The sequence below is a fragment of the Prionailurus bengalensis genome, chromosome E1 (genome assembly GCF_016509475.1).
Source record: "Prionailurus bengalensis isolate Pbe53 chromosome E1, Fcat_Pben_1.1_paternal_pri, whole genome shotgun sequence".
Classification (NCBI taxonomy): Eukaryota; Metazoa; Chordata; class Mammalia; order Carnivora; family Felidae; genus Prionailurus; species Prionailurus bengalensis.
The window spans coordinates 60,259,176-60,285,227 of record NC_057347.1 but is presented as its reverse complement, the minus strand read 5'-3'; the positions used below and the strand labels follow the sequence as shown (position 1 = coordinate 60,285,227).

At 58.4% G+C, this 26,052-nt stretch overlaps 1 protein-coding gene across 3 annotated transcripts in view; it reads left to right on the top strand.

Annotated features, from left to right (window-relative positions):
- Positions 1-26,052, top strand: part of CCDC57 (coiled-coil domain containing 57) — a 105,214-nt gene that overhangs the window by 18,072 nt on the left and 61,090 nt on the right. For all 3 annotated transcript variants that reach the window (XM_043585444.1, XM_043585443.1, XM_043585445.1), the window contains 9 exons: positions 2,427-2,528; positions 3,890-4,047; positions 4,141-4,215; positions 8,418-8,618; positions 12,271-12,429; positions 16,467-16,629; positions 17,253-17,381; positions 24,418-24,640; positions 25,309-25,461. In XM_043585444.1, coding sequence (XP_043441379.1) covers positions 2,427-2,528; positions 3,890-4,047; positions 4,141-4,215; positions 8,418-8,618; positions 12,271-12,429; positions 16,467-16,629; positions 17,253-17,381; positions 24,418-24,640; positions 25,309-25,461 — 1,363 coding nt within the window. The remainder of the gene's footprint in view (positions 1-2,426; positions 2,529-3,889; positions 4,048-4,140; positions 4,216-8,417; positions 8,619-12,270; positions 12,430-16,466; positions 16,630-17,252; positions 17,382-24,417; positions 24,641-25,308; positions 25,462-26,052) is intronic.

The following is a 26,052-nucleotide window of genomic DNA, read 5'->3' as shown; positions in this document are numbered from 1 at the left end:
GCTCTGCATCCTTGTCGGCACAGAGTATTTTCAGCTTTTCCCATTTCAGCCATTTTAGGGGCGAGTCGTGGTGTCTTGCTGTGGTTTTCATTTTCTTGTCCTCGGTCGATGTTTACGCATCTTTCCGTGTGTTTGTTGGCCGTTAATATATTTTTTTGTGTGAAGTGTCTGTTCACCTTTTTGCCCTTTTTAAAAGGTGGATTATTTGCCATCATGTAATTGATTTGTTAGAGTTCTTTATATATCCTGGAATCAAGTTCTTAGGTACATATATTACAATTTTCTCCCATTCTGGGCCTGGTGTTTTCCTTTCTTTAACGGTGTCTTATGAACAGCAGGTGATATAATTTTGATGACATTCCAGTGAGCTGCTTATATTTCTTTTTTTTTTTTTTTTTTTTTAATTTATTTTTGAAAGCGAGAGAGCGTGCGCAGAGGGGAGGCAGGGGTGGGTTGGACAGAGGATCTGAAGTGGGCTCTGTGCTGACAGCTGGGACGTTTGAGAATTGCCAGCCCCATGGAAAAGGAGCTGAGAATAACAGGGAAAATGACCCTGAATAGAACAGAGATGACTGCTCAGTCACTGGTCCTGTAGCCCGCCACCGTGTGCCCACTTCAGATGTGAGGCTCCTGGGCGGTCAGCAGGAGGCATCCGGCCCAGGCCGGACGTGCCCACGCAGGCATCTGGTTGTCCTTGCCGGCCTCGATGTCCATTGACCAACCAGTGATTCTGTGACTCCCCCTGCCCTTCGGCCGGTCCAGAGTGGGGTGAGGACAGGGTCAGCCACTCCTTCTGACGTGTCGTAGTTTTCAGGGTCTCAGGGTGCGTTGTGGGGGCTTCCCGTGATTAGTGCCACCAGAGATGTGTTTTGCATCTGAACCCAAGAACAAGATGCTGGGAGGAAGGGCCAATCACACATCAAGAAAGAATTCTGACAATTAAAAGTATTTTTAAAGAAATTAACTCAGAATATAGACCAAAAAAGACAAAATCTGGGAGAAGATCTAAGAGACGTGGAGGGTAAATCAGGATGTCCAATTCAGTGGTCACATTCCAGAAACATACAGTGGAAAACAGGAAGGGGAGACTATTGAGATGGCCCAGTCGCTTCTCAGGACAGGGACTTGAGAACAAAAGGCCTGCAGAGGCCCGAGCAGCAAGTGGGAGGTGTTTCAGAGGCATCTGGAAACCCACAGAGGGGACACTGGACACAGCCTGTCCCGCTTCCCAGCCGCGGCTGAGGACGGCAGATGGGTCTGCCCACGCAGGGGCGGGGAGACTCCTGCAGATGCCAGGCTCCGGGGAGTCTCCGGGGAGCAGCTTTGCGGGCCCGGCCTGTGGCCGAGGGCTCCACCTGCAGCCGCCTCCGTTCCCTTCCAAGTTCAGAACGGTGGGAACCGAGAGATTGGAGCTGGAGAAGGCCTCCAGGAGGATGGGGCCCTGAGCCGGCAGCCTCCTGCTCCTCGAGGGCTCCGCTGGAGCCGGTGGGCCTGGTCCAGGCTGGGGCTGGGCTTTCAGCCCCCTGGAGGGGCGGAGGGGCGGAGGGGCGGAGGGGCGGAGGGGTGGTGTGGTGGAGGGTCTTCCCCGCAGGAACGCGCCCCAGAGGAGGGGGCTCGGGAGCCCTGGCGAGCTCACAGGGGCCCGTGAAGAGCAGCCCGGGCAGAGCATTGAGCCTGGAGAACGAGAGTCAGTCATGCTGCCCGAGTGGACGGCACTAAGGGGTGGGAGGGAACAGAGTGGCACGAAGGGAAGGGAAGGGCACGGTAGCCAGAAGTCCCGGAGAAACAGCGGGCTGCCCATCTGAACCAGGCTCACAGCTCACTGGTGGTGCACAGTGAGTGTTCTGGCCTCATGATCCTCATGATGCCGCAGCGATGTTTTAGGTTCAGCCTGTGGGGGGAGCTTGGGGGACAGGAGGCGGCCTCCTCACAGAGCAGGCCTCACGGACTGAGGTTGCCTCGTCAGGACGTGTGGGATGGGCCTCTCTACTGCCCATCCTGGCGAGGAGCCAGCAGAGAGCACAGGACACGGGCGGGCTCATGGTGGCGTGGGTGTGCTACGTGGAGACGCAGCGGGAACCACCTGGAAAGCTGTCGGCAGCGCTGAGCCCGTGGAGGGGCAGGATGAGCGGACCGGGGTCCCTGTCCCAAGCCCCCAGCGGGTCTTTGTCTGTGTGCCCCCAGGACAGGCCTAGTGGCTCAGCGGGTGCTCACGTCCATCGAGGCAATCTGACACCACGGGCCCGCTGAGGTGCTCTAGACGAGCGTGACAGGCCGTGTCTCCGATACTGGCGTGGCGCCCCTGCCACCAGGGAGGATCTCTGCGTCCTGCCGGCTTCGGGCCCGCCCGCCTGGCGCCTGGTCGTGGCCGTGATTTCTGCTTGGGTACCGCCGCCTCTTCTCACCGCGGTCCCTTCCTGATTCAGGAGCTGCTGCTGGAGCTGGAGTCCGAGATGCAGAAGAGGGAGCACGAGTTCCGCCTGCAGGCTGACCGCATGAGCAGCGAGGTCCTGACACACGAGCTCAAGGTGCGGCGGCCCTCGGGCCGTGACAGTTCCCGCTCGGGAGCAGGGAGGCCGCCTCTGGGCCGGGCGGCGGGGTGATGCGACAGGAGGGCTGGCGCCACTGCTCTGGTTGCCCCTGCCTGGGGAAGTGGGCCCCCACCCGGGTAGGCTGTCCCCCCGATCCCCGCGAGACCCCCCGCCATCCACCTGTGTGCTCCACGAGCTCGGCTGGGCCGGTCGGGGGTGGTGCGCATCCATTTAGGGCGGAGGAGGCCAGGCCAGTGGTTGGGGTCCGTGTGCGGCTCTTGCCCCCGGCCAGGGTGCTGGCCGCCCTTCCTGAACGTGGGTTCTTTAACACACCAGCCAGGTGCTGCTGGGGCACACTAGCGTGCACGCCCGGCCTTTGGCACCGACGCAGGGACCGGCCCTGAAGAAGTGGGAGGTGGTGTGGGGGAGCGGCAGGCAGGGCTGGCACCTGGCCCGAGGCCGCCACCCGTGTGGGTTACACCGCGTGGGCGTTCAGCAGGTGCCTCTGAGAGACCCCTGCCGTAGTACCCAGTGAGGGTCTTCCCAGCCCGCCAGCCTTCCCACAGTGCCGTGGTCCAGGGGGCAGCACCCAGTCAGCCAGGGGCCCCGAGAACCCTGGCAGTTCTGCGTGGCTGTGTCTAGGCCGGGCAGGGCCCAGCCCAACCTCACCGTCTGGCCGGGACCCTAGCTCTTCCCTTAGTGCCAGCCGCGCCCCCCCCCCCCCCCCAAGGGGCACCTCTGCATGGGTACCGCAGCCCCACCCCCAGAAGGCCCCACAGGGACCCTCACGAGGCCGCCTGGTGACTTCTGGGAGTCCCGGGCCAGACAGCAGGCAGCACACGCGGGGCCACACCCTGGGCTCCGCGGTGGGGTGGGCGCTGCCGTCAGCGGAGGGCGGCAGGGGTCGTGGGGCCGGGGACACGCACGTTGCAGGCCCGCCCGTCCCCCATCTGCCCTGCGGGGCTGTTACACAGGCCGCAGCGGATACACACCAGCTGATCGGGGCGCTGCAGCCGTTACGTCACCCGCAGCTTACGGCTGAGGAAACCGAGGCCCCGCAAGGTTCTTCTAAGATGGAGCGTGTGGGGAGCGCGGTCTTCCACTCTCCACCTAAGTGCTGGATTCGAGTGTTTAGTATTCACCGATGAGGCAGGAAGCCAGGTGCAATCGTAGCACTGTGCCGGCGCCAGTGGGCCGCGGGCCCGCCCAGGTGGCCGCGCCGCCCCGCACGTTCGCTGCGCGCTCCTCACGCGTGAGCACGGCCTCGCGGTTTTGTCGCCTCTTGGATTGTGAGGTTTCTTCTCTTCCCTCAGGTTGTTCCAGTATCAGCCTCATTTTGAATTCTCTCTCCCTCGAAGGTTAAACTGTTGGACAAGGAGCTCGCGGCCCTGAAGGAAGCTGCAGCACAGGCCGCGGAGTCGCTGCGGAGCGCCGAGGCCGCGAACTCGGAGCTGCGGGACCAGCTGCAGCGCGGCGGGCAAGAGCTCAGGGACCTGGCGGCGGCCAAAGACGCACGGTGTGGAGCCGCGCCTGCCTCCTGGGGCTGGGCCCGCGGTGGGGGGCGGCGAGGGGGGCTCTGCTTTACCCGCTAACGTTTCCTCCGCCTCAGGATCAGGGACTTAGAAGGCCAACTTCACTCGGAGCAGCAGGCCAGGAAGAAGGAGGAGGAGGCGTTCAGGAGGAAGTGAGTGTCCGCCCTGGCGCGTGGGGTTGGGTCCAGGCGGAGGCTGCCGTCAACCTGGGCCGTCTGGCCTTTGAACTCACTGCTCGGGATTTTCTCAGTGGTGCTCAGGCTTTTTGGCGTTTCAAAATTTTTAAACTTAAAAGTCGTATTGGCCAGTTTGTTAATTTTAGATTGCAGCAACAAACGTCACTGTAGCGGTAAGGGCGCCTCTCGTTTTCCTTGCGGCCCCGCGCCCTCTGGCTTCTCAGGAGCCCCCTCTTCCTGCCGAAACGCTGATCGCTTACCTCGGTGTGGGCCGTGTGCCCCCCGCTGCCTGCCGGGTGTCGGGGTGGCCCAGTGGGTAGGCGGCGGGCCCCCTGGGGCCGCGACCCTTATGAAGCGCTTGGTGGCCCGCCCAGGCTGAGGCGTGTGAGGCCAGCAGGACGAGGAGGGCGCAGAGAAGGCACAAGGCTTCTGGGGTAGGGTGGGCGTGGGCGAGCGCGCGCCCTCGGGAGCAGCCCGGGCGAGCCCGAGGGGGCAGCGTGTGTCCGGCTGTCCAGCTGCTGCGGGACCGCCTCCCGTTCCCTTTTCCGGAGAAGCGGCACGAGACTGCATGTGACGCACGCGTGTGGCGATGGGGAAGCTAGTCGGGAGCGAGAACGCGGGGGGCTGTGGAGCAAGGGCAACCCGGGGGCATTCATGTGGCCGTGGTGTTTGTGCAGCACGTGCTCGCAGAGGAGAAAAGCTTTACAGCCCTTGTGGTGCCCGTTTTCACCCGGAGTTAGAGCCCCCTGAGCTGGGAGCTGCCTTCCAGACACCATCGACCTGTATCCACGTCGGCCCGGGCCCTGTGCACACGACTGAGAGGGTGGGCCTCACTTGTGCGCTCCCGCTGGTGGCGTGTGGGTGCCACAGGCACAGCAGAACGTGGCCTTGCTTGAACCCGTAGGCCGGGAGTGCTAGGACCTCTCGCTTGGCGCGCTGTGGCCACTGGCCTTTGGCTTGGGCGGCCGTGGAAGAATTTGGCACTTTCAGAGTCTTTTGAATCATAAACTGAAATAATTTAAAAAATGAATATAATTAAAAAAACTTATCTCCGAGAGAGAGACAGAGTGCGTGAGCAGGGGAGGGGCAGAGAGGGGGAGACACAGAATCCGAGGCAGGCTCCAGGCTCCGAGCTGTCAGCACAGAGGCCAATGGTGGGACCGGAACCCACAAACCGTGAGATCGTGACCTGAGCCGAAGCCAGACACTTAACTGGCTGAGCCCCCCAGGCGCCCCTAATCTTTAGCGTATCAGAACTGTTGGCATCAAGAGGTAGAAGTGTTCAGGAGCACCTGGCTGGCTCCCTCCGTGGAGTGTGCAGCTCTTGGTCCCAGGGTGGTGAGTTCGAGCCCCACACTGGGGGAAGAGATGACTTGAAGATAAAATCTCTTGAAAAAACAAGAAGTAAAACTGTTTCGTTACTGTTTAAAACGTATCGAAACAATCCCTACCATTGATTTAAAAGTACGTGAACCAGCCTTACGTATAACTTTCCTTTTTCTCCTGCCCGAACTCCCATTTTTACCTGACTTCCTCAGGACCTTTGTCCGAATATAATGAACTTTTTTGCCCTTCAGAAATTTGAACTCCGTCACCTCTAACAACAATATGTAGATTTACGTGAACTGAAAACGACACCGACTGGGGTCACCAGGCTTTAGGTGTTCTGAGAGGGTTGTAAGTGCAGGTCTTACGAGAGGACGTACTTTACAAAACAACATACCATAAAAGTCAGTAATCACTAAGTAAACTGTAAAGTCTCCTTAGGAACGCCCCTCTCAGGAGGCAAGACGTCCCCACTTCAGTTTGCAAGCAGACCGTGTGGGGCTGGCCACCTCGTCGCGCTCACGGCCAGGGGGCAGCTAGGTGGGTTCTCTGCCGCATCTCCTGGGCTCTGAGCGCCTTCCGGTTACGTGCCTGGATCCACCTGCTGGCTTCTCGTCCGGAATGGTGTCGTGTCCTGTGTCTGCTGCTCATGTGGCAGCGCCTCCACGTCTGTGGCTGGCCACGTGTCTGCGTATGGTCAGCAGGACCATCCACGTTCTCTGTTTCCAGAAGCTTAGATAAGAGGCTTTTTGAAGGCTTACTCTGTGACCGTTCCATAGACCAGGTGTCTTTCCCCTCAGCGACACTTTGTGTCTGGGAAGCTGGGACGTTGTGACTCGAGCACGTTTGCCAACACGATGTTTACACAGTAGGATGGTTTTTATTTTGTCGCAAGCTTTACCATTTCTAAGACCTCAAGCTTGCAGATTTAGGGAGAACGTTCACCAGGCCACCTAAACAGCAAAACCCACCTTCGCTGTGAAACCATCAGCTGGTCAGGTGGCTCTGCGAGACCGTATCTCTTCATTTTTCAGTCCAAGCAAGTGAATTTGTCTGTGTTTGGAGGAGTGTCATTGAAACACCGAGAATTCTAGGACACACCTCGTAAAATGTCACGTCCTAAAGCGGTCCAGACGAAGACAAATTCGCGCTAGTATACTTGGCACATTTTATTTAAAAAAAAAAAATTTTTTTTTAACGTTTATTTATTTTTGAGACAGAGAGAGACAGAGCATGAACGGGGGAGGGGCAGAGAGAGAGGGAGACACAGAACGGGAAGCAGGCTCCAGGCTCTGAGCCGTCAGCACAGAGCCTGACGCGGGGCTCGAACTCACGGACCGCGAGATCGTGACCTGAGCTGAAGTCGGCCGCTTAACCGACTGCGCCACCCAGGCGCCCCAACAACTCAGTTTTTTTTAATTTTTTTTTTTCAACGTTTATTTTATTTTGGAACAGAGAGAGACAGCGCATGAACGGGGGAGGGGCAGAGAGAGAGAGGGAGACACAGAATCGGAAACAGGCTACAGGCTCTGAGCTGTCAGCACAGAGCCTGACGCGGGGCTCAAACTCACAGACCGCGAGATCATGACCTGAGCCGAGGTCGGCCGCTTAACCGACTGAGCCACCCAGGCGCCCCTGAAAGTCCTTTTTTTTTTTTTTTTTTTAATTTTTTTTTTTAACGTTTATTCATTTTTGAGACAGAGAGAGACAGAGCATGAATGGGGGAAGGTCAGAGAGAGAGGGAGACACAGAATCGGAAACAGGCTCCAGGCTCTGAGCCATCAGCCCAGAGCCCGACGCGGGGCTCGAACTCACAGACCACGAGATGGTGACCTGAGCTGAAGTCGGACGCTTAACTGACCGAGCCACCCAGGCGCCCCATACTCGGCACATTTTAAAGTGCATTATCGGCACACACGGATGCTTCACCTCGGAACCTGCCGTGGGATGACGCAGCGTCCCAGGCGGCAGATGGGGCCACGGCGACGGAAGGAGTAACCACCACCACGCGGTGCAGTTGGAAATGACCGCTCATTTCACCAGCCGTCACGCTCGGACTTTCCCGGTTTGACGCAGAGAAGGGCACGTGCTGCCAGAAAGTAACGCACAGCAGCCAGCGTGTGTTCGTGTCTTTGCCGATAGAAGGTAGAAGGTAGAAAATCCTGACCAGGTTGCACGGTGGGTAAGATGAGGCTTGAGTGTAGTTAGAATGAAAAGTACATAATGTGACCTGACAGAAAGGCTTCACCATTTCACCGGGAGATGCTGGTGGAATCTAAAAGAAACCACTAGAATTATATTTTTGGGGCTTTCAACTTTTTACTGAAACCAAGTGGAATAAAAGCGTAGAAAGGGCCGAGCGTTGCCAGTCAGATGTGCACACGACACCTGCCAATTTGGTGTGGGGTCAAGACGGGCGTCTGTTCTGGTGATGGAGTTCTGGTAAGTTTGGCGTCTCCCAGCAGAGACACAAGCGGCCGCCGTCCCCCGGTCCCCAGTCACAGGGAAGGCATCCGGGTCCTGGACTGATGGAGAGTGACGGCCACGTCCCACCTTCAGGGGCTGCTAGGAAAACCGGTGAGGGTGCTAGTGATGCTGCTTTGCCGGAGCCCCGGCTTCCGGGGCTTTTCTTCCGGGGGTGCTGAGCTCCAGAGTCGGGCCAGGGGCCGCTCAGCCAGTGTCCACCCGGCGAGTGTCCACACGGCTGGGGGGCCGGAGCTTCCTTGGCTGAGGACATGAGCACGACAGCCCCAGGTCCAGGGTACGAGCAGGAGCGAGGAAACCGCGGGCGAGGTGCCTGGGGACTGGAGCGGGGCCCACGCCAGCTGCCGGGGCCCCTGCTTGTGTTTCAGGCACGAGGCGCTGGACCACCTGGCCAGGGAGAAGGACGCGGTGCTGGCGGCTGTGAAGGGTGCCCACGCGGAGCAGCTGCAGGCGCTGGAGGCCAGGGCGCTGGAGTTGCAGGCCCACGGCGACAGCCTCGAGCTGCAGCTCCGCGGGGCAGAGCGGAGGCAGGCCGAGGCCTTGAAGGAGAAGGACGCCGCCACGGACAAGTGAGAGTGGGCGGGCGGGCCTGGGCGCGTTCCTGGGGCTCTCTGGTTGTTGTCTTCCACCGTTTCTCGTCCTTTTCTTCTTTTGAAATGGTGTCGTTGCTATGTATGCAGTCATCGTGGTAAAATACACACAACATAAAATTTTCCGTCCTAACCACTTGAAGCCACAGTTTGCGGGCACGGAGCACACGCGCGTTCTTGTGTGCAGCCTCCACCGCCGTCCGTCTCCAGACTGTGTCTCGGAAAGTGGACGCTGTCCCCGCTAAACCCCAGCTCCCCCCTCCCCCTGCCCTGGGGCCTACCATCTCCTCTCTGTCTCTGTGAACTTGACTCCTGCAGGTCCCCCATATGAGTGGGATCCTGTAGTACCTGCCTTTTTGTGACTGGATCATTCCACTTGCCAAGATGTCTTCAAGGTTCGTTCATGTTGTAGCCTCTGATAGGAGTCCCTTCCTTTATTTATTTATTTTTTTACTTTCGAGAGCGTGAGCAGGGGAGAGGGGCAGAGGGAGAGAGAATCTTAAGCAGGCTCCACGCTTAGCTGGATCCCATGAGCCTCGGATCATGACCTGAGCCAAAATCAAGAGTCAGACACTCAACCAACTGAGCCACCCAGGAGCCCCAAAGATTCCCTTCTTTTTCATGGCTGAGTAATATTCCGTTGTGTGGATGGGATCATAGTTTCTTTTTCCAGTCATCTGTCAACGGACATTTGGCTCATTTCCACGTTTTAGCTATTGTGAATAGTGCTGCTGTGATCGTGGCTGTGCAAATATCTATTCAGGTCTCTTCTTAGAATTGTTTTGGGGACATACCAGAAGGTCAATTGCTACATGGTAATTCTGCATTTAACTTTCTGAGGAACCACCACCCCGTTTTCCACAGCGGATGCGCTGCTTTGCACAAAGATTCTAATTTCTCCATCGACTGGCTTCTTCTTAAACCCATTTTTCTCTCCAGCATCTAAGCCAAGTCACGCCACGTAAGCAGTCGTGTTCGCCTGTGCACAGTGTCCAGGCCGGCGTGTGTGCACACGGGACCATTGGAACTGGACTCAGTCTCCTGGCTGCCAGTGAGGAAGAGGCTGTGTTTACTGACGATGGTTAAGACAGTTAAATCGGTCATTTCTAGGGTTCACCTTCCTTAGCAACTGGCTTTTCCTGTCTGTCTGGGAAGTGTTTCTGGCTCTGCCGAGTTACATTTCCATTTTGGAGGACGATGGCTCCGACAAGCACAGAATACAGGGAAGTCAGAGCTTATCCGGGAAGGTTTCCTTGGGCGGAGCGTGTGGTCTTGTTGTTCGATCTGTTCAATGCACGCAGCAGTAGCTGGAGAAACAGAAGGGACCGTGTGATGGGCAAATGTGTTCCCGCTGTCCCTCCTGCTGGGAGGGTTCTGCCGGGCCCTTCACGCGGCCGCTGTCGGGATCTACAGCGCTGCCTCGCGTGGAGGCCGTGGGCCGGCCTTCTGCCCGCACTCTCCTTGCCGTGTGTCCCTCCTTGTGTTCCTCCGTGCGACCCAGGGAGTGTGCCGTGGCCCAGTGCCGCCTGGGACCGTCCCTGCCCTTTCATACTGAGACAAAGGCTGTTTGAAAGCCAGCAACAAAAACAGCCCGTATTTTGGGCTTGTTACTTCGTCCGGCCTATTTGTGATGATGAATGCCACAGTCGAGAAGCAGCGGCCCCAAGGTGGCTTTGAGAGAACCCGATCACGCCCTGTGCCGCCATGTAACCCACGATAGAGACACACGGCAGGCCACACCGGCCGTGCCACTTCCAGGGCCCACGGTTAAGGCGCAAAGAGATAGAGGAAATTATTTAACCCAGTGCATCCAAGATACTGTCGCGTTGCACAACATTAACAAGTAATCAGTATAAAAACTAATCATTTTTTACCTGACAAAAATAATTACTGAGATATTTTGTATTGTTTTGGTGCTAAATTTTGAAGCCACATCTCGGTTGGGACCAGCCATGTGCTCGGGAGCTGTGTGTGGCCCGTGGCCCCACATTGAACAGCACGGGCCTGAGCGCTTGACTGCGGGGGTCCAGGACCCGGAAGGGTGGGTCCTCACAGTTCCAGAGTGCGGACCTCACGGGGCTGGGTTGTTCTTGGCACTTGAGCGGCAACCGGGATCACGTTCGGGAGAGCAGCAGAACCCTCGTGGTATTTAGATAACTTGGTAGGTGTTCGCTGGAAACTGAGAAGAGATAAAAATATAGTTCCAGACTTCTGGCGACTTCTCTCGCGGTTCGGGAGGCCCGACACACACACGGACTTGGTAGGAGCAGCGTCAGGGAGAAGAAGAGGAAGTCCGTACGGGACGTGCCTCTTGATGTCGTTTGAGGCCTGGGCAGGTGACTTCCCGGGCGGCCAGCTGCTCTGTTTCCCACCCGGAAAGTCAGAAGAAGCCCCAATGACCGGTTTAGCTGCTGGCTGGTATCCTTTGCCCCTCAGACCAAAGTTGCTGGCGGGTGGGCGATGAGCACAGTTTCACTTTAGAAAAATCCAGACCGGGTCCCGGGTGTTCTGTGTCCACCCAGCTTCTCCGTGACATGTGGCCGACAGCGTAGCCGGAGGAGATCGCTCACGTCCCCCGTCACGTCACACACTCGGTGCCGAGGCCCAGATCCCGCGGGGATGCGGCTCCAGGGTAGCGCACACCGAGGGGCGCCCCCCAGAGCTCGGCCCTGGGGCCGAGCCCTCCTCTCCTGTCACCTGCAGGTGTCTTAACTGGTTTCCAACTTTTAGCAGCCCTTTGTGATCTTAGGACAGGTTGTCTCAGGTAAGAGGTCGATATGAGTTTGTACGGATTGTACTAGAAATAATTTGTTCAACGTACGTGAAGAGAAACGGACTTTTTCCTGTGGCTAAGAATGGCGCTGGAAACTCAATACTCGACAGCCTTTCTTACTCCTTTGAGAATGTCTGTGACTCCAGATTTATTCCATGCTGTTTCCAGGCAGGTTAGCGGTACAGCCCGCGGAGTCTTGACGTCCACTGGTCAGCCTTGATTTCCTCTGGAGGTGTGGGTTCTGTGCCTTTCCCCGTAAGGATGGGGAAGGAAGTGGGCCAGGGCCACAAACGGGGCCAACACACAGCAGGCGGCCTTTTGTGCGTCAAGACTGTCGCTTCCCTGGCTAGTTAGTATCTCTAGGTGTCGTCTCTAAAGGTTTTCTTTCTGGGATATTTATCCAAGTATAGTGATTCTACCAGGTGGCGTAGGGGTTCCTGTACAACCTCGCTTTACTGTTCAGTTTGAAAACCTGTAGTGAGCGTCTCCATGTTGAGGGGCCGCGTGCGCCGTGGCCCAGGTGAGCCGCACGGCACCACCTCAAGACCGCGGGCTCCGCCAGCCTCCGTGGCTCGCCTTTCCCTGCACGCCTGGCACGGACGTGGCGCGTTGTAGGTGCTCAGTCGACGGCCGCGTGGGTGGCATGGATGGTGGATACGTCTCGCGTGGGACCGTTTCCTAATCTAGGCAAGGAGGTCTCCACCCTGACGCGGAAGAGACTCCGGTGTGCAGCGCGCCCTTCGAGGGCCGCACGCGCGTGTGAGCCTGTGTGCTCGGGGCGCCGTGTACAAGAAAGCTTGAGCGAGCGAGTGAGTGAGCTCCACGCCCACGTTCACAGAGCTTCCCTCCTTCGTGCAGACTTCGTGAAGAGGCGTCGGCTCTAAAATCGGGCTGGGATGCCCAGGTCGCCCAGCTGTCCAAGGACCTGATCTCCAAGGACCTTCGGATTCAGGCGTTGCAGGAAGAGGCAGTGGAGCTCAAGGCACAGCTGGCCAGGTGCCAGCAGGACGTCGGAAGGTGACTGCCCCCGGGGACGTTCCCGAGATGCTCTTCTCACTGTGCGCCCCGTGGGGGGCGGGGGGCCATTCTAGGTGCTAAGGGTACAGAAGGGAACGGAGTCGAGGCCCTGGCCTCACATCCGATTGTGGGGAAGAGACGAGAAACAGGACAGAGAAGGGGAGTGTCTGGTTGTGAGAAGGGAGAGCCAGCAGGATGGGCTGATGGGGGGCGGCCAGCGGAGGCCTTTCCCCGGAGGTGGTGTCGGGTCTGGAGCCGGCGCCGCGGCAGCTCTCCTGCCCCGTCCTGTGTGGGGAAGCACCTCTTCGTGTGTCCTGTCCCACCCCCGTCTCCTCTCATCCAGTGGATGAACGCTGGAGTGAGGGTCACGTTCTCTTTCTTGAGGAATAACTTAGACATGAGGAAACTCGTTTCGGCCGTGCGGTTGGAGTCCTGAGCAGCATGAACACCTGTCAAGCAGGCCTGTAGTCAGGACCCGAAACCTTCCCGCCGTCCGGCATGTCCTCACGCCTCGCGGCCGCCGCCCACCTGCGCCGGCCCCGCCGCTGCGCGTCCCTTCTGCCCCGTCCGCGATTCCGCTCAACGGAGTCATGCAGCATCTGGCTTCCCGTGGTATTTATCTGGACATTTATTGCAGGTTTTCTGTTGTTCTGTCTCAGTTTGGGGAATTGGTGTCTTTCAGTGAGTTTGCGCATCTCGTCAAATTGTTGACTTCAGTGGCATAAAATTGTGTATCGTGTTTGTGTGTCTCATCTCTGACGTGTGCAGAATCTGCGGTAACGTCCACTCTTGTTTTGGATGAGTCTGGCTGGAGGCGTATCAGTTGTATCGGTCTTTTCTTTAAGTCTGTTTCTTTTGAGAGAGAGCACGAAAGGGGGAGGAGGGGCAGAGAGAGGGGGGAGACGGGGAATCCCGAGCAGGCTCCACACGGACAGCACAGAGCCCGACGTGGGGCTTGAACTCACGAACCGTGAGATCGCGACGTGAGCCGAGGTCGAGAGTCGGACGCTCAACCACCCAGGCGCCCCAGTCACGAAGTCTTTTATTAATGCATTTGCATTTACGATTGTTATGGCTTCTTTTATTTATTTCATTTTATCTTATTTTACTGATATAAGTGATCTCTGCACCCAGAGATCACCCCCCCCCCAAGTTTGAGTGGGGCTCAAACTCCTGACCCTGATATCAGGAGCTGCACGCTTTTCTGACTGAGCCAGCCAGGCATCCTGGGTTGCTGTGGCTTCTTGGTGACTGTCCCTCGATTAGCAGGACGCAGCTGTCTTTATTCTGGATAGTCCTCCTCCTTGCTTGTCTGCTGTGTCTGATGTCAGTACGGCCACTTGGGTGCTTCCTGCCTGGTGTTTGCGTGCACACCCTTCCACGCACTGACTCTGACTTGTGCTGAGGTCAAGTGCATTTCTTACCGATCGCGCGTACTGTGTCTTGCTTTTCCTGTCTCCCCTGACAGCTCTGCCCATTCCCTGGACGGTTCGGATCATTTAATTTAATGCTAGGATTGATGTGTTTGGGTTTAAATCGCCAACCTGCAGTTGGTTTTGTATTTTCCTCGTATTTTTTGTTCCTTAATTTTTCTGCCTTTTAAAAACTCAGTCGAGGGGGTGCCTGGCTGGCTCAGTTGTTTAAATGTCCAGCTCTCAGTTTCAGCTCAGGTCATGATCTCACAGTTTGTGAGTTTAAGCCCCGCATCAGGCTCTGAGCTGATAGCGGGGAGCTGGCTTGGGAGTCTGTCTCTCCCTCTCTCTCTGCCCCTCCCCTGTTCGTTATCTCTCTCTCTCTCTCTCTCTCTCTCAAAAATAAACAAATAAATTTAAAAATAAATAAATAAATGGATAAACAGTTGAGTGTTTTTTAGGATTCCATTTTATTTCCACTGTTGTCTTATATAAACTTTTTTATTTATTTCATGGTTGTTCTAAGATTCACAGAATGCATAGTTTGCCGTTAATAATGTCTAGCTCTTTGTACGTAATATAAAATCCTTACGACCTCCTGTTTCTCTTCACTCTCCTTTGCTGTTGTCGGACATTTTACTTTTGTGTACGTATATAATTACATACGTTGTTTTTGTTGCTTTGATCCGATAATGTCCTTTAATTAAAGACAAAAATTGAAAGAAAAGCTTTATGCTTTTTCCAATATTTATTTCTGATGGCTTTTCATTTTTTAAAAATCAAATTTAGGGCACCTGGGTGGCTCAGTAGTTTAAGTGTCTGACTCTTGGTTTCGCCTCAGGTCACGATCTCGTGGTTTGTGAGTTTGAGCCCCACTTTGGGCTCTCTGCTGACAGCACAGAGCCTGCTTGGGATTCTCTCTCTCTCTCTCTCTCTCTCTCTGCCCCTCCCCTGCTCACATGCTCTCTCTCAAAAATAAAAAATTTTTAAAAATTTAAAAAAAAACAGTGAAATTAGAGAAAAGTCAAGTTCAAAGTTTCCATAAGGTGTAATCTTTCTTCAGCCCCCAGACGTCCTTTGACGCCCCTCCCAGCGCAGCCTTGCACTCAGCCCGTTTGTCCGAATTTCTTTGTCTTCTCTTTCTGAAGCGTGTTATTACTCGATGGAAAATTCCAGGCTGGTGGTGTTTGCTTCCCGTTGAAGACGACTTGTTCTCTCCTGGCACTCGTTTCTCAGGAGGGTTCCGCGGGCACCCTTTGTTCCTCCACACGTGTTGCGCCTTTTCCTCCCGATTTGTGTTTTTCCCTTCATCGTTGGTTTGTGGTGATTTGATTGTTCGTGTATGTAGGTGAGGTTCTGCGTGCGTCGCCTGCCGCGGTTTCCACCGGCCTTTCTCTGCTTGCCCCCTTTCTCCTGGGAGTCCTAGGTGCCCGTGCGTTAGCATCCCCTCGGTCAGCGGCCTTTCTCGCTGCCGCGTGTGATCGGCCCACTGAGGCTGAGGAGTTTTCATTTTCACCTTTCTCCGTCTTACGTGTGTGGTTGCTTTCTGTCCCCGATCATATTCACGACGCGGTCCCATCCCTCTTGTTTCCGGGCCGTTCTCGCTTCCTTGCGCCTCTCGCCAGGCCCGCTGGTCGGATGCGGTGCCCTTGTGCGGAGAGCGTCGGGGCTTGTCCGCTTCCTCCCGCCCGCGCTGCCTTCTGTTCCGGCCGCAGCCGGTGGCGGCACAGAGCCTGCACACGGCGCCCTCAGGTCCCGACCGTTGGGGCCTCGCGGCCCGTGGCTGCTTCTGCAAGGCCGGCAGGAGCCCCCCTGCAGCGGGCAGGACGGGGTCTTCCAGGGCCTCACTAAACAGGGGCCGCCTGTCCCCCGCGCTCACGACCCGGTCACACTCGGGAGACGTGTGCAGAGGCCCCCACCGCGCGGCGGGCGAGAAGTCCAGGGCCGGGCTGGCGCTCGCTCTCTCACCCTCAAGTTTGCTCCCCCTCCCCAAGTGCCCACTGCACACGGCGTGCGCTGCCCCGTTCCAGCCCAAGGACGTGCATGCCCCCATGGCGCCGGGTTTCCTCCTGTGTCCCCTCCGCTGGGACCTCTGCAGACCCGCGTTCCGTGGACGTGGGGCTGCTGGCTTTCGGAGGTCTCTCTCTCTGGCCTTGCGGCTCCGTGTGCTCTGTGCTGCACACGCCCCCGAGCTCTCCGGGGTCGCTCTCCGCGGCTCCGAGACCCTCGCACCTTCTCCAGTGGAAGCAGCTTTCGTGCTTTTCCTCAAGTTTGCTCGTTTCTTCCCTTCTCTTTCTTGGTTCTTCTCTTTCTTGAGGTTGATCTTCCGTGCTGCTGGTCTCCTCGGTTCCCGGGCGTCCCTGCTGTCTGCCCGGCTCTGACCCCGAGGCTGCCCGTGGACTCCACTTATCCTCCGTGTCTACACGGCGGAGACTCGTCCCGGCTGCCGTGCCGCGAGACCGTCGCGTGTCAGCAAGCGCGGGCCAACATGGGCCGGCCCAGTGGGGGCCCGGGAGGGACCCGAGTGCGGGCGGTGGCGCCTCCCCGCGCTCTGCCACCTGCCACACACCTTTGCTTTTCGCGTGCGAGGGGACGGGCCTCAGGAGGACGTCGGCGTCCCCGCAGGTATAAGCAGCAGCTGCTGGCGGCGGCGGAGCGGGAGCAGTGCCTGGAACGCGACAAGGTGCAGCTGGAGCTGGACTGGCGACACCGCTGTGACAGTCGCGAGAGGGACCACTACCGCGCGTCTGAGGACTTGCTGCAGGCTCTGACTGCCGCGCGGGACCAGGTCTGTGCCCCGCGAGGCCTTCGTACTCCCTCCCGCGCTGTGGCACCGGGGGGGCGGGGGGGGGGGGCGGGGAGGCGGCTCTGGGCTCGCGAACCCCGCCGAGCAGTTTGACTTACAACAAAAATTACAGCAGCGGAAGGTGTCCCTGTCCTGCCCGCCAGCCTTTTACCCGTTTGTTTCTTTTCGAGAGAGTGAATGCACGTGAGCAGGGAACAGGCAGAGAGAGAGAGAGAGAGAGACAGAATCCTAAGTAGGCTCCGGGCTCTGAGCTGTCAGCTCAGAGCCCAACACGAGGCTCAAACCCACAAACCGTGTGATCGTGACCTGAGCTGAAATCAAGTCAGTCGCTCAACAGACTAAGCCACCCAGGCACCCCCGGCTGTTTTATTTTTTATTGCGTTAGCCTGTTTCCCATGAAGAAAACAGTGCCAGGAGGATCCCTGCCCCCTGTGCACAGGGGACCGGGCGGAAAGGGCCGCACCCCGAGCCCGATGCTGCCGCCCGGCCAGCCCCGACCGCCGCCCGGTCCTGGGCCGGGGGGCCGCTCCCTCATGCGCCTGCTCTCTGCTCCCGGGAGCCTCACAACTCTTCCGACACGAACCGACTCCCACATGTCTCCCCAGGTTGCTGCCAAGCTCCAGGAGACAGAGCGGACGCTGTGTGACCAGGAGGTGGTGCTGAAGGCCTTGACCCTTGAGAGAGACCAGGCCGTGCAGGCGTTGAGGACACGCGGGCTTCTTCCTGACAAGGAGGTGCGGGTCGGCACGGCCGCCCCCCGCCCTGAGCCTCCCCCGGGGCCGCCGCTCCCCAGCCCTCTCCTGCGCCTCCCCTGCCCCCCCGGCCGTGGTGGTGGGAGAGCGGTCCCAGCGGCACCAGGTCTCCTCAGGTGTCGGCGCAACGGGGGCCATTCTGACACCTGAAGGAGCTGAGGTGACTCTGGACTCAGAGTCCAGGTTTCAAGCGGACCCCACGTTGAAATCTCAGACCCCGCCTTCAGACGTCACAGCACGCAGACGCCTAGCGTGAGGTCGTGTTTTATCCGCGGAGCTGTCGCGGCAGGTCGCCGTGTGCCGCCATCTCCGCCATCCGGGTGCTGCCCGAGAGCCTCGTCTGTGGCCCTGGGTCCTCTGACGCTGAGGCCGGTGCCGCAGCCCCAGAGACGCAGGGACCCCACGTAACAGTTTGCAAGGAGCAGAGCTGGGCTGCGAGCCCGGATGCCCGAGGGCCATGGTCGGGGGGCAGGGGCGGCCTGAGGCTGGGGCGGCGAGAGCAGGAGGGGCTGGTGGGGGGAGGCTCCTCCAGGCCTGTGAAGAGTTCTTGTTTCTTGCTTTATATGCAGCGAAACGCACAGACCTTCAGGGCACAGGTCAGTGAGTTTGACGTGAAGGACCCATGGGCCCAGCCCTCCAACAAAATGCAGAGCATGTCTGTCACCCTGGAAAGTTGGCCACACCCCTTCCCGTTGGCCCCCTGCTCACCCCAAAGGCAGCAGCTGCTTGGACTTCTAGCTGGTCGTAGGGACCCGGGCGGGCAAGGTTTGCTCTAAGATGATGCAGTGGCCACATGTCTGCAGACCCGGCTTCTGACCGGTGTTAAGATGTTGGTAATTTGGGGCACCTGGCTGGCTCAGTCGGTGGAGGGTGCAGCTCTTGACCTCAGGGTCATGAGTTCGAACCCCACACTGGGTACAGAGATCACTAAAGCAAAAGGGTATCAGTAACTTGTCCTGACCTGTGTGCAGAAGCCAGGACCTCTACTTGTCTCAAGGGTTTTAGGTTCTAGCACAGAGTCAGAGGGGACATTTGATGATTCTGTCATGGTCACTCGTGAGAATTGTCAGAATGCAGGAAACGGATCCCGTGTCTGTGTGGGCATCTGGGCAGGAGCCTCTGCCCCAGAGAGAACGTGGTGCTGGAGGCGGAGGTTTCTTCAGGCCTCGGCATCACAGGGTGGGAAGGCCCGTGGGGAAGGATCAGCGGGTGGCGGAAACACCGGTGTCCTCCCTGCCACGTCGCTGGCCCCAGAGCCAGATCACTTCCTCATTTTAAAAGTTGTAAATAAGGCTTCCTGTCCTGCTAGCTTTGTCGGTTTTGGTGCTGACTTTGGAGAATTCAGCGTGTCATCAGACCTCCAGGAGGATATCTCAGGGTGCAGCAAAGGGCTCTTTTGTGACTCAAGCCTGGGTCTCCGGGGAGGGCAGAACTAACAGGTTAGACTTTATCCCAGAGACACGCAGCTTCACCCGTGGTGTCTGAGCCACCTGACATACAGCCGTGGCCGTTTTCTCCCCACACAGATCTCGCTGACAGATAGCTGGCCAGAGCCTGATGCTGACCAAGATGCCTGCCCCAAAGGGACAGGCTCCAGTCCTAGCCGCCAGCTCTTTGAGATGCAACCTTACTTGGAAATAGGGTCTGTGTGGATGTAACCAGTGCAGACGAGGTCACGCTGGAGCAGGGTGGGCCCTAATCCAATATGACCGGCCTTATAAAAAGAACACCACGTGGAAGACAGAGTCGCAGGGAGAGGGCCACGCGCCGACAGAGGCAGAGGTGGGAGTGACGTGGCCCCAAACCAAGGGACACCAAGGTTCTCTGGTAAACACTAGAAGCTGGAGGAGGGAGGAAGGAGTCTCACCAGAGTCTCCGAGGTTTGCTCCCAGCCTGAGGCGTGTGTCCCGTAGCGAACCCCGTCCCGTCGTGGGGCTTGCCTCGGGGCCCCTGAGGGAAGCCGTGTCGCCGGGCTGCTGGGAGGTCTGGGAAAAGCCCACATGGGAAGGTGCCGGCCTGACCCCGCCTCAGACCCCATCGTCCTGGTCCCAGGGCCCTTTGTTCAGTAGTCTGACCTCCGTCCCTTCGTGAAAAGCCACTCAGCCAGTTGTGCCGGGTGACGGAGTTTCGGAAGTGCTTGGGAAGACCTTCCCAGGGGGCAGCCTCTCCCACCCACCGTGTCAGCCTGGGGCGGGGGCGCGTGCGCCTTCTTGCACCGGGGGCACGTGGGCCAGGCCGAGGGTGCACAGCGCGCAGCTCCCGTCCTCGCCGGCGGTGGCCTGTGCTCGTTGCGGAGTGGGGTGGGGGGGGGCGGGGAGGGGGAGACCCAGGGCCTCTGGCCACGCCCTCCGAGGACCGCGGTTGGTGTTCGAAGTGGGCTGGGCGCCGGGAGTCCCGCCGAGAAGGTTGTAGCCCTCCAGCCACGCTGAGAAAACACTTCACTCCTGTCCACAGACCCGCACGCATTTGACCCCGTGTCGGGGGCCGGGAGCCGAGCCAGGCGGGACGCGGCAGGACGCGCCCCAGGGCTGTGTGCAGGCGCCAGCTGGCGTGCCGCCGCGGTCTCAGAGCCGGGACCGGGGGTGGGAGCTGTGCGCGGGTCGGGCTGACACGGTGGGATGAGCCTCGGATGCGAGCCCTGCAGGAAGCGGGGCGCCTGTGCTCCCGCTTCGTGGGTGTCAGCACGTCGGTGCCGGTGGTGCCGAGGCTGCTTCGCGGGCGTAGAGGCGGGTCCTGGGCAAATAGGAGGTCAGGGGCAGTGGGCGGGGTCTCTAAGGAAAAGTCGGGGGGATGAGCCGTCAGGTCCCCGCTGTGCCGCCCGGCTGCGTCTTACCTGTGTGGCGGCCCCTTCCTACTGGCACCGCTCGGCACGGAGGTGCGCGTGGGGCCTCAGCGGACCGCATCAGTCACGCCCCCGGTGGTAATCCCAGGCTCCGGAGGGCAGGCCCTCCCCTTGCAGAGCTGCAGGGGAGAGAACGCAGCCCGGGCCACGGAGGCTCCGGCGCCACGCGACGTCACAGGTGAGGTCGTGCCTCCCGGAGCTGGCTGGGCTGCCCGGGGGTTTGGGGGCTGATGCTGTCGTTCCACTTCATAGACGAGGAAGCCACGGCCCTGTGAGGGTGGTCCCTGCCCCACGTGTGGCACAGGGGACGTTTGAGCGGGGCCAGGCCAGCGCCAGGGCCGTCGGGTTCTGCCGTCGTGCCCGCGAGGGAGCAGCTGTGAGGTTTTGCCCAGCAGCCACGGAATGCCGTGGCGGGCACGAGAGCAGGAAAACAGGTCGCCCCTCCTGTCAGCAGTGTGAGCGGCGAGTGGGGTGGGGGGGCGGAGGAGTCGGGGCTGGAAGGCAGGGCAGGTGCAGATCAGAGCCCGCGAAGGCCTCGATGCCTCGACGAGGGGTGTGGGAAAGCTGGGTCCGCGCTCAGTAGAAGAGCTAGCTTCCTTCTGGAAGGAGAGGGAACGTGTGGCCACTGCGGGAATTCGACAGTTTCAGTTTAGGGGAGTGGCCTTGGGGACCAGGTGGACCCGGGGTCCAGCTCGGCTCCCGTGTGGCCTCCGTGGCGCTTTTGTGAGGCGCGAGCGAGTGCCTGGAGCAGGGTGGCGGGTTGAGCAGGCGGCGGCAGCACGGACAGCTTGGTGGCCGGGTCACCCCTGGTTAACTCGAGCATCAGTTCCTGCATCTGATGCAGGCTCTTTGTGAAGCATTAAAGGGGACCTGTGACCCAGCACCTGGCCCGCTGCTGGCACCAGCTGGGGGAGCCCGCTCGCGGGGCGTGGGGGGCGTGTTACCACTCCTGAGGACACGGAGGTCGCACATGGTCGCACCGTGCTGGCATTCTGGTGTTTTCTTTTTTATTTTTTTTATTAAAAAAATTATTTTTAATGTTTATTCGTTTTTGAAAGAGAAAGAGACAGAGCATCAGCAGGGGAGGGACAGAGAGAGAGGGACACACAGAATCCAAAGCAAGCTCTAAGCTCTGAGCTGTCACCACAGAGCCCAACGCGGGGCTCAAACTCACGGACTGTGAGATCATGACCTGAGCCGAAGTCGGACGCTCAACCGACTGAGCCACCCAGGTGCCCCTCTGGTGTTTTCCTAGTTACTGCTCTCTCTGGATCTCGGTATGTGTCCCTGTGCACGTGCTGTCCCTGTATAGTCTGTGTTGTGCTGTGTAACTGGGATTCCTTTTTTTCATTTCTCCAATCGTTATGTTTCATGTCATTGTAATTCTTCAAGATACTTCGCAAATGGTTGTGTATTTTACCATGTGGGCCTCCTCTTCCCAGCGGCTGCTGAGGTGACTGGCACCTGTCACCCTAAGGCTGCACAGGCACGTGGGTGCCTCCCTCTGAGCTCGGTAGCAGCTCACCTTCTTGGGTAGCGAGGTGCCGCAGGGCTGGCCAGAGCCCTCCTGGTGCAAGCAGAGGGGGGCCAGCCACCAGCCGGGGAGTGAGGAACTACCGTGTGTGTGCGCGCGCGCACGTGTGCGCGGGTGCGCGCGCGTGCGCGCATGGCACCCTGGGGCGGCCCACCTGCCTGCTTGCAGGGTCAGCGGCAGCAGGCAGGGGGAGGGGTTGCAGGGGAGGAGCCGGCGCTGTCTGTGGGAGGGGGGCCCTGCAGGGAGGAGGCTCTGTCTGGCGGGGGGGGGGGGGGGGGGGGGGGGGGGTCCCTGCAGGGGAGGAAGCGGGCACGGTCTGTAAGTGCACATCCCTGAAGGTCGGGGCCCTGCCTGGGCTCATGCAGGCCAGGCCAGGCCGCAGGGCTCAGTTACCTGCCCCCTTGTGTCGGGCACCCCGGTCCTGTGCTGGCATGGCGGCAGACGCTGGCTTCCTGGAACTCGTCTGATTTTCTGGTTGTTTGCAACCAGAAGCAGGTGGCGCTGCGGTGAATCCTGGTGGTCAAAGGTAGCGGCCTCTCTCGCTGTCATTTGGAAGGACACAGGCACTGACTGTAGGATTCCGAGGCGGTAGGGCTTTTTCCTTCCTGTGTCTCTGGGCTCCCGGTGGCTCTTGTGAGAAGTTGGCAGAAACCTCGTATTTGCACCTGTGCACGCCACCTAATATGCTGTGTTCCTCGGATTGCCTTTCTGGTCCTTTTTTCTCTTTATCTGTGATTTTTTAGCAAGTTGATTATGATGTACTTTTTGGTATGATTTTCTTTGTGTTTATTTTGCTTTGGGTTTCAGTGGACGTCTTGGATCTGTGGACTTGTTTTCATCAAATTTGAAAATATTTTGGCCAGGGGCACCTGGATGGTTCCGTCGGTCAAGCGTCCGACTTTGGCTCAGGTCATGGTCTCGTGGATCTTGGGTTCGAGCTGAACGTCAGGCTCTGGGCTGGCTGCTCGGAGCCTGGAGCCTGCTTCAGATTCTGTGTCTCCCTCTCTCTGTCCCTCCCCTGCTTGCTCTCTGTCACATGCTTTCTCTCTCCTTCAAAAATAAATAAACGTTGAAAATATTTTGGCCAATGTGTCTTCTGCCTCCTGTATCTGGGTTCTTGGGTCCTTGCCCTGAGCCGGCTCCATGCTGTTCTCAGGGTCACCAGGCCTCTGTTGACTCTCTTTCTGGCCTTCCCCTCTGCTTGGCTGAATGCTTTCTGTTGCTGTGTATCTGCACTCACTGACCCTTTCTCCTGTGACGTCTGGTCTTAGGCCGCCTCTCTAGTGAATTTTTTTTTTAATTTTTTTTTTAATGTTTATTTATTTTTGAGAGAGAGGGAGACACAAAATCTGAAGCAGGCTCCAGGCTCTGAGCTGTCAGCACAGAGCCCGACGCGGGGCTCAAACTCATGGACCGCGAGATCATGATCTGAGCCGAAGTCGGACGCTTAACCGACTGAGCCACCCAGGTGCCCCATGAATTTTTTTTTTTAAGTTTATTTACTTAGAGAGAGCATGAGCAAGGGAGGGGCAAAGAGAGAGACGGAGAGAGAGAGAGAGAGAGAGAATCCCAAACAGGCTCCACCTCGTCAGTGCAGAGCCTGACACGGGGCTTGAACCCACAAACGGTGAGATCGTGACCTGAGTCGAAATCAAGAGTCAGACGCTTAACTGACTGAGCCCCTCAGGGGCCCCTCCAGTGAATTTCTTATTTCAAATAATATCTTTCTCATCTCTGCAGAGGCCGTTGGGTTCTTGTCAAATTGTCTCCTGTTCCTCTTCCTTTCACATTGCGGTTTTTCTTCAAATCCTTGAGCATATGGATACACAAGCGTATCGAAGTCGTGGGCACCACTGGGAGCATCTTCACGGCTGGTCTGTGTTGTAGCACGCGCTAGACTGCATTCCCGTGTGGCTTCGTACTCTCTGTTGCGTCATGTCTTTAATTCATCCACGCGTCCGTCCATCGGTGGACATTTGCGTTTGTGCGCCCCGGCTGCTGTGAAGACTGCCGCCGTGAACGTGCGTGTACGCGTTTTCACGTGGACATACATTTTCGGTTCTCTGGGCATACGCCTCGAAGTGGAATTGCCGGGTCGTATAATCACCTCTGCGCTTAATCTCTCGAGGACCGCCAGGCGATTTTCCGCGGCGGCGCCCCGTCTTTCACCCACAGGCCGCCACACCCGTTCACCTTCCCGGCGGGCAAGGGTCCCACGTCGTCTGTCTCCCTGCCGGCACTTGTTCCTGTGTCTTTTCCACGGCAGCCGCCCTGTGGGTGGCCGACGGCTTTGCGAATGAAAGGGAAGGGGCTTCCGATTTCTCAGGAAGCGCTCCCGGTGGCGAGCAGCAGTCTTGTCTTTGTGACACCTGGAAGGAGGGGGCTCTCATCGCCCCGTCAGTCTAGATGGAAGGTCCCCACAGCCTGGAGGGCAGACGGGTGGGCAGAGCCGTGGACGGGCAGCAAACCGTGGGTTTTTTCTTTTTTTCTTAAGGGACTTTTTTTTTTACGTTTATCCATTTATTTTGGGGGGGGGGGCAGCAGAGGCGGGGGGGGGAGAGAATCCCAAGCAGAGCCAACCAGGCGCACCTGTGGGCTTCTTCTGTAGCTGTAACCATTTTCTTTCTTTTTGTGTTTGACAGGTGCTCCTAAGGCATCGTGAAGAAGAAGTAAGTGAAAGTTTTCCATCTAGTGAGATCCAGAGGCTCCAGGAGCAAAACGCAAGCTTACGACGCGCTGTTGCGGAGATGAGGGAGGAAATGGAGACCCTGAACGACCAGGTTCTTCCTCCTGAGCAGTCAGGGGGTCAGCCCTCTGACCCCGCACAGCCCCTTCCAAAGGCAGCAGCTGAGGCCACGGCTCCTGGTGAGCCGGCGGGGGGGGGGGGGGTGGGGGGCAGAGAATGGGGAGGGGACAGATCTCCAGTGGGTCCAAAACATGCTTCACTTGGAGTCTCATAGATGAACATCCGCTCTGACGAATTCAGAGGATGATAGAGGCTTCTCCTCCAAGGGAAGGGATCTTATGTCCATGTTTATACGTAGAACAGCAACTTTTCATCGATAAAGTGGCAGAAAGAAGGGAAGGATGTGTACTTGGCACTTGGAGCCTGGAGGCCACTTGCATGGCGAGGGGAGTGGGCACTGTGTTCTCCAAGAGGCGGGCTGTGCAGGCTGGCGGATACCAGGCCTCTCCTCGGGGCCTGTGCTGTAACGGAGCTGGGCTCCCCCCCACCCCTCCCGTGCACCGTTAAGAGGGGCCCCGGAGCGGTCCTGAGTGGAGGGCACCAGCTCACGACTCCACGCCTGAGACTCGTGCTTCCGTGTACGCAGGCTCGTGGGTCTGAGGGAGCGCAGGGGCGTAGCCATCCTCGGAGCGCGCCCGGCACCAGAGGGGAGGGGGGCACCGGGGCCAGGGCAGGTGTGGGAGGTGGGGCGGGGGGAAGAGCGGGACAGCGGGAGGGAACCCCTATCTTGTGACGGGCGAGGGGAGTGTAACGCATGTGCCGGTGTATTTATTGGGTTTTGCGGCAGATTACATCATGGTCCTCGAAACAGAAATCAGAAATCTGAAGCATAAATTTAAAACCCTGGAAGGACAGGTAGAAGATGTGTTAGATCCTTCGAAGATGTCCTCATCTCACTCTGACGTTCAAGCCAGCGTCCACATCTTGGCCGAAGTGCCTGGTAAGAGTCCTTGTCTTGTCCTGTTGAATGCTCTGTTCCAGGAACACTCTGGTTTCTGCATCTGTTTTACATCGTTTCAATTGAAATATAAACCCCCAGAAAGTCCACAAAATGCAAACGCACGCATCAAGGAAAGATCGCAAACTACAGGTCCCCCCCCCCCCCCCCCCCCCCCCCCCCCCCCCCCCCCCCCCCCCCCCCCCCCCCCCCCCCCCCCCCCCCCCCCCCCCCCCCCCCCCCCCCGCCGCTTCCCGGCACCCAGGAGTCCCCATGCCACCCATTCTCAAAGTATTTACACTCGTTTACCTCTCTGGGTGGGCGCCTCCCTGCCCCACCCCTGCTCTGGCGCCACGCAGACACCCCCTTGCCCGGCTGGGCGCTGGCCCGGTGGAGAGCCCTTCTAGGGGGATGGACGCATCCCACCGGCTGGTTTCTGGGGCTGACTGTGTAGGAAGACAGGTGAACGAGTGGGATGCTCCACCTACGGATCAGCTCGTCTCCAGCCAGGGGCCTGCTTGCGTTCCCAGTGCTGGCATCTTTTATGTCTTTTCCTTATATTACTTTTCCAGGCCAGAATCTCCAGTATGGTGT